The sequence below is a fragment of the Otolemur garnettii genome, unplaced genomic scaffold, assembly GCF_000181295.1.
Source record: "Otolemur garnettii isolate 467f Iridium unplaced genomic scaffold, OtoGar3 scaffold00208, whole genome shotgun sequence".
NCBI lineage: Eukaryota > Metazoa > Chordata > Mammalia > Primates > Galagidae > Otolemur > Otolemur garnettii.
The window spans coordinates 1,767,290-1,774,436 of NW_003852603.1; the positions used below are offsets into that span (position 1 = coordinate 1,767,290).

Here is a 7,147-nt window from a genome sequence, read left to right on the forward strand (position 1 = left end):
GGGAAGAGAAGCCTCAGCAAGCCGGGAAGAGAAGCCTCAGCAAGCCGGGGGAGAGAAGCCTCAGGAAGATGGGAAGAGAAGCCTCAGCAGACGCAGATCTGCTGACACCCTGATCTTGGACCTCCAGGCTCCAGAACTGTGAAAAATAAATATCTGTAACAGAAGGTCCCCGTTCTATGGTGTCCCATCACAGCAGCCCAAGCAGACTATGGCAGGCCTGCGGGTTTTGTTTACAGAGTCTGTACCGCTTGTGAGTGTGAAGTCCAGAGAAGGTCTCAGGATCTGAGCTCAGACCTGGCTATGCCAGGAACTCGCTAGGAGACTCTGCAGGAGACATCAGCCCCCAAAGCCTCCACTCTCCATTCAGTCAGAAGGAAAGCCCGGGAAGCAGCCTCTCACGGGCCTCCATTTTCTGTGTATGTGAAAAGAAAGGTGAGTCTGAGCGCTGAGCCATCAACTGGGCCGTGGTGTCAGAGGCACGAAGTGGGAGCCACAGGTCCCAGAGAGGGGAAGGGGAGCCGGGCCCTGGTAAGGCTGCCGCACCATCCTATCCACGCTCTGCGGAACAGCTTGGAGGGAAATCTTCCTCGCGCCACTCCGCACTCTGCCAAGCAGCTGCCCCTCTCCTGACCCACCTTTCCACTGTCTGCTCAAAAACATCCAAATCTGCCTCACAAAGGTAAATGCTCAAGAGCACTGTCTTCCGACACAGTGTGCCAACTCGAAGCCAAAATCAGAAGCCAAGTGGTGCTCACGAGCCACAGGAAGTCCCCTGCTTGCAAACCCTTTGCAAAGTGGCTGGAACAATAACCCAGACGCATGGGAAACCAGGGCAGGACAAGGAGCTGGGAGGAAGTGTGGAACCAGTCCCGCGGCCCAACCATCTGCACAAGAAGGGTGCGAGACACACCCCAGGCTCATCAACCGCATCCATTCACTCCAGGGTTTCTCTCCATCTCTCCCTCTCTCCCTCTCCTCCTGTTCTCTTTCTCTCCCCTACCCTGTGACTCTAAGACCGTCTCTTTGTCTCTGCCCTCTCTGCATCTCTGTGTCTCAGCCCCCACCTCCCTGCCTCACAGAAGCAGCCAAGGGTGTGGTTGGGAACAGCAGGGGATCCTTCTCCATCAGAACCAGAATGTGGCAGATTTGCAAATATGCTACCAAGTAAAATGCCGGACACACAGCCTCAGCACAGCAGGAGACACAATGCAAACACTAGACCCTGCCTGGGTCTGGTGGCCTCTCTCACTGCTTCCCTCCTGGTCCCCTTCATATCCCTGCCCAACCCCAGAAGGTCGGCCCACAGGGCACCTCACACACGATGGCCCCAAGGACTCACCAAAGAAGGAAGAGGACAGCCCCACAGCTGGCACCAGCAGAGGGGCCAGGATGTTCCCTATTTATAAACAATGCCACTCAGTACCTGAAAATGTCACCTAGGACCACATGGGAACAAAAGGAAAATGGGAACACACGCTGAAGGACCACTGGGCAGCCACAAAAATGACCATGACCACTCTGCTCTCCCCACCGGCTCGAGTGGGGACACACATCCTCCTTCTGTGTCCTCGAAACAATGATGGAGATACTTAGACGTGGGACTGATGGTACCCAACCCAGAGCAAGCCCTGCTTACCTTCCTTAACCTCCAAACCCCCTAACAGCCCAGATCCCTCACCGTCCCTCCCCCATGGAGTCGCCGCCTCTCAAGCCTCCTCAGGATGACACTCCCTTGCGGCAGGGGACAATAAACTCAGCTCTACCCCACCTTTGGGTGCAGCCAGGCAGCCCCAGATAGTGTACTCTGACACAACCCACTGACCTGCATTCCTGGGGAACCACGTGCCTTCCATCCTCAATTATACAAACGTGACTTTCACATTTTCTAGGCAGTAGCAGGTCAATGAAATGAACCGGGAAGTGAATGCCTAACGTGTATGCAGAATTTTTAAGCTAAGATTCATAACAGATGGGATGCATCCTCAATCTGTGGCCTGCCATCTGTAATTTGCACCTGAATCCCTGGGACTTCGCTCAGATGCAGATTTGGACTCGGGTGGTTTGAGGTGGAGCTGGATGCGCCATCACACAAGCTCCCAGGGATGCCAATTTGACACCATATGTGTTAAGTTGAGGTCGTCTCTGCACTCTCACAACTTAGCAAAGCCCTGTTACAGGGGAAAGCGTGATATGACCCAGCAAGTGTGCCTGGAGGTAAAACACCTCTGAAATAGAGGACAAAATGGAGTTTGAAAAATAAAAATAATGTCTCTGGAAAGGAATTTCTGGCAAAGAAAATTAAGGCTTTAAAAAGGAAAAGGTATTTTATGCCTCTGTAGAAACATCTGTTATGTCAACTGAGGAGAACAGGATACTGAAATGATAATTGCTGGGCAATATGGACAAAAATATCCTCACTTAGACCCCCAAAAAGTAACTTTCCTGCCTCTTACTTTGCAAGGTTCAAAAGTGTCTTCTGAAGCTAACGTGGGGACTTCTTCAGCTTTGCTCCAAGCCACAGACACCAAGTCCACAGGTTCTGCAGCAGCTTACCTGCACACAGCCGGGGACAGGGCTCCACCTCCCCAGCAGCCCATTCACTGATTAGGTGAGGCCTGAACATACATCCAGACAATCCCAAGTGTCACCAGGGTTGAGAACCTCTGTCCTAAATAGGCAATCCCTGAAAAACTCAGAACCTTATCAGTTGACTTTCAGCAGCCTACCACAACCTCTGGAGAAGGGACATGGCAACATTTTTATTTTAATTTGCATCCTTTTCAGTTCATTTTGGTAAGTATCATATTATGCATCACAAAATTCCATAAACCACATTAGGTAGAAAGTATGACAGCTAAATGAAGAAGGAACGTGGAGAGTTACAGTGAGAATCATGTTTCACAACCAAATCCCCAGTTTTTTGCAAATCAGCTTCAATCATCTCTATCCCTTCTCAGTAGTTTCCATGCCACAAACTCACATGATCATTACTGCAGAGCCCAGTCTTGGAAATACATTCATTAAATGTCTGAGGTTCTCTATATTTGAAAGTTAGACTCAGATTGATAAGAATAAGAAAGCAAACAACCCCATTCAAAAACAGGCAAAAGATTTGAGCAGACACTTCAACAAAGCAGACAGACAGATGGCAAACGACACGAAAAGATGTTCAGCATCATTAGTCATCAGGGACGCAAATCAAAACCACAGTGAGATGCACAACAGAGCCATGAGGAGAGCAAGAGCAAATAAAAAGCTGACACGCCAAGCACCGGCAAAGGACGTGGAGCGTCAGAAACTCTCTCGTGGCTGGCGGAGACGCAAGGACAGCACACACCTTGGTTTACGCTTTATAAACCACTTATGAAGTAAGCAACAAAGAGCAGCCCATAATTCATTAACAGAAAATAGCTATGAAAATGGTCACAACACAGTTGATGTCCTCAGTTGTCTAAATATTAGTTATTTAGAGTATGAGTAAAAATTCAGAGAAGCAAACTTCAAAAGCAGGCGTCGGCAGACTCAGCCCACTAGGCCAGTGATTTTCAACCAGCGTGCACACTGCTTTGCCATGAGGGCAAAGGTGTGCCTCAAAAAATTTTAAACATCATTAATTAAATTATTTTTGAAAGAAGTTCAAAGCACAGTAAGTATGGTCTTTTAACTCTGTCTTTTTTTTTTTTGAGATAGAGTCTCACTACATCACCCTCGGTAGAGTGCTATGGCATCACGGCACACAGCAATCTCAAACTCTTGGGCTTAAGCAATTATCTTGCCTCAGCCTCCCGAGCGGCTATTTTTTTTTTTGGTTAGAGTTGTCGTTGTCTTGCAGGCCCAGGCCAGACTGGAACCCCCAGCCTCAGTGTAGGTGGCTGGTGTTCTATGTGAGCTATGGGCGCCGAGCCTTAACGAACATAATTTAAGTGTGCTGTAGAAATTTAACTATAGAATCAAGCTGCTGTGAGATTTAAAAAAAGGTTGAAAAACACTGCTCTAGGCTGTCCTCACAGTTGGACCCAATGCTCTTCCCCAGGTCTCTGCTCAAGCCAACTGGCCACACGGGTGTGAGGAAAGTCTGCCTGGCTCGGCCTGCAGCTGTGGCCCAGTGTCTTACCTCCCTTATCCCACTGGTCATGCTGGATGTCTGAGGAGTAGAGGTGTGAATGAGCTGCTGCAGGATGCAGATATAGGTCTGAACTTCCAGAAGATTCTGTTGGGGAAGGGAGAACATTCTCAGTACAGGTTGAGCTGCCCGAGTTTTCCCTCTAGTTACAAGGTGAGCCCAGGATTGAATCCTTCACACGGTCCACCATCACAAACGAGGCACACCCTGGACAGGCCCACCTAGACACCACATCACTAGGCTTTAATCCTCACAAGAACAGGCCAAGAATAACCTGAGGCTTGGTTAATCTAGTATCTGTTACCTTTCTTATTTCTCAGCTACTGGCTTCACAGAGCTCTGCATATGCAAAAGAGAACAAAAGAGGCCCTGGGGGAGGGTACAGAGGACCCTTTCAGACACCAAAGAATGGGCCAGGGTCCTCAGGCCTGGACTAAATGACTTACTGGCTGTGTGTGGTCTCAGGCAAGATATTTAAACCTCCTAAAATACATGTTCGTTCAATCTTCGTTCAACAGGGAATCTGCCTGCCGGGGTGTGATCCAGCCAGAGCACCAATCCCAGCTCTGTCCCCACCTCTCAAGAAGGTGCCCTGTGTCAGCCGAGGGTCACCTTGTCTGGGAGCTATATAGACTCTGCCCCATCTTGGCCAAGGCCAGGGCAGATGGGCACAGGAGCACCAGAGACCAGAGCTCCTGCTGGAGGCAGGACTATGGTGTGACTCTCACTCTAACTCCAGGGTTCCCTGAGACTGAGATCGGGCAGCACTGAACTCCAGGTGAGACCACACCCTGCTGTGCTCCTTCCCTCCCCTTTTCCCCAGAGCCCTCCACTGCACAGCAATAGCACAAAAATCCCTACCTCTGATGAGGCAGGCTCTGCTCACAGGGAACCCGACCTGAGCACTATCACATAAGGGGGCTGGAATCCAATGATATAATGCAGGTGTCACAGTGCTACCTGACATCGTCACCACTGCCATCCGCAGCTTCAAGGATGGTCTTGGAGAATGCACTGAGCTGCGTCAAAATTGCCCTGAGTGGGAGGGGTGGGGAGGGCTGGGCCTGATGAAAAGGGGGAAAGGGCAGGACCCAGCAGGAGGGGACAGGCTTGACATCCTGAGTAAAAAGAGAAAGAGAAGGAAGGTTTGCAGAGCACCTGCCAAGCTCCAGGTTGTACCTTTACTACCACACTGTCTTAGTTTGGGTTTCCCAGCAGCAGACCCTGGGAGGAGGATGTGAGTGCAAGCAGGTGACTGGGGGAGACCAGGGGAAGCATCCAGTGGAGCATTCGAATACAGAGGGAGGTGGGGGACAATGAGAAGCATGTAATCAGCAGGCCACCACTGGGGCCACCTGGAGATCCTGGTGGGGGGGCTCTGGGAGCTGCACAGAACAGAAGCCTCAGAGTCAGTCCACACAGGCCAAAGGGAGCTGGGGTGTTTGGACACCAACTCCTGTCCAGTCACCTGCTCCAGGGGCAGCAGGTTCTCACCACCTCCCTATCTGGCAGCACAACCTTCAGCTGTTCTGGGAAAACTGCAGACTCCTGCAGGAGGGGGAGACCGGAGTGCCCAGAGAGTATCCTGCTGGCACGGGGGTCTGCATGAGCAGTGTGAAGATGAAGCAGCAGCTCAGAGAGGGTAGGCCACTCACCCTGTTTACACAGCTGCAGGATTTGATCTTCTTATACACCAGGGGGCCCCCAAAGTTAGGCCCAGGAGAAGCCAGTGGGGTCAGGGGACATCAGAGCACTTAGGAGAGAAGGTTCCAAAATAAACCTTCTTCAAGTGACTGGCGCAAAGCTGAGCTAAAAACAATACTTGATTTTTGCATTTCTGCATTTTCTGGAGCTTAAACAGTAGTAAACTATACTTTAATCAAGACAGAGCTATTTGAAATCACTTTGTAAATTGTACTGCACAACACAGACATCAGTCCCAACACTGTGGCCCCCGCACACCAACCACTGCCTGTTCCTCTAGATGCATCCGGTGACCAAGCTGCCCGTTTGGTTCAAGAGACAGTGCACACAAAAGCAGGCCACTCTGTCAGTCTCAGGCTTCAGCACCGTGCCCCACGCTTGTCTGATGAAACCCAAACTGGGTTTTCTTGGGGGGCGGGCTTCGAAGGGTCATGGTTACCTTTTTGTGCCTGTCCTTTGCTGCACTGATATCGTCCTGCAGGAACTGGGCTTCGAGCTGAAGGCGTAGGTTATGCAGCAAGGCTTCATCGGCTTCCTGCAACAACAGAGTCACATGTCCCCAGCGCCAGGAGCACGGGAGCAAAGTATGTCAGGTATAAGAGCAAGCCAACCCTGCATTATCATTCAGCAGTTCCAAGAGGTGGGCTGGGCATCTGCATTCTAGTAATGCTTTGGGGTAGCCCCTTGAACCTGGTCTGGAACTGTAGTTCTCAACAGCTGATGTGACTTTGCTCCTAGGGGGTGATTTGACAATGTCTGTAGACTTTTTTTTTTTTTTTTTTTTGAGACAGAGTCTATGTCGCCCTCAGCAGCTCACAGCAACCACAAATACTTAGGCTTAAGTAATTCTCCTGCTTAGCCTCCCAAGTAGCTGGGAACACAGGTGCCCACCACAATACTGGCTATTTTTTTGTTGTTGTTGCAGTTGTCGTTGTTTAGCAGGCCCGGGCCAGGTTGAAACTGCCAGCCTTGATGTATTTGGCCGGAGACCTAGCTGCTGAGCACTGCCCTGCAGACATTTTTTGACACCACTTGAGTGTGTCAACTATTGAGGCCAATACACAGGACAGCTCCCTCATAAGAAAGAATTCTCTAGCCTAAAACATTAACAGCACCAGAGCTGAGAACCTTTAAATCTAAAAAGATCAGAGTGTTAAGGTATATTTACATGCCAAGTAAGATCTATATTTGTTCAGTGAGTTGGTTTCTAAGACTAAAACAAAGAATACTTTTCCCTTAATACTAAAATCTATATTTTAACAGTTTTCTCCCAAGGACTGTTTACATTTATCTTGAGATGATGTGTCTTTTTTTTTTTTT

At 49.7% G+C, this 7,147-nt stretch overlaps 1 protein-coding gene across 1 annotated transcript in view; it reads right to left on the reverse strand.

Moving 5' to 3' along the window:
• The window catches only part of BFSP1 (beaded filament structural protein 1), a 44,303-nt gene that overhangs the window by 20,824 nt on the left and 16,332 nt on the right, over window positions 1-7,147 (reverse strand). The window contains exons 3-4 of the mRNA XM_003801330.3: window positions 6,267-6,362; window positions 4,115-4,210 (exon numbers count right to left, since the gene is read on the reverse strand). Coding sequence (XP_003801378.1) covers window positions 4,115-4,210; window positions 6,267-6,362 — 192 coding nt within the window. The remainder of the gene's footprint in view (window positions 1-4,114; window positions 4,211-6,266; window positions 6,363-7,147) is intronic.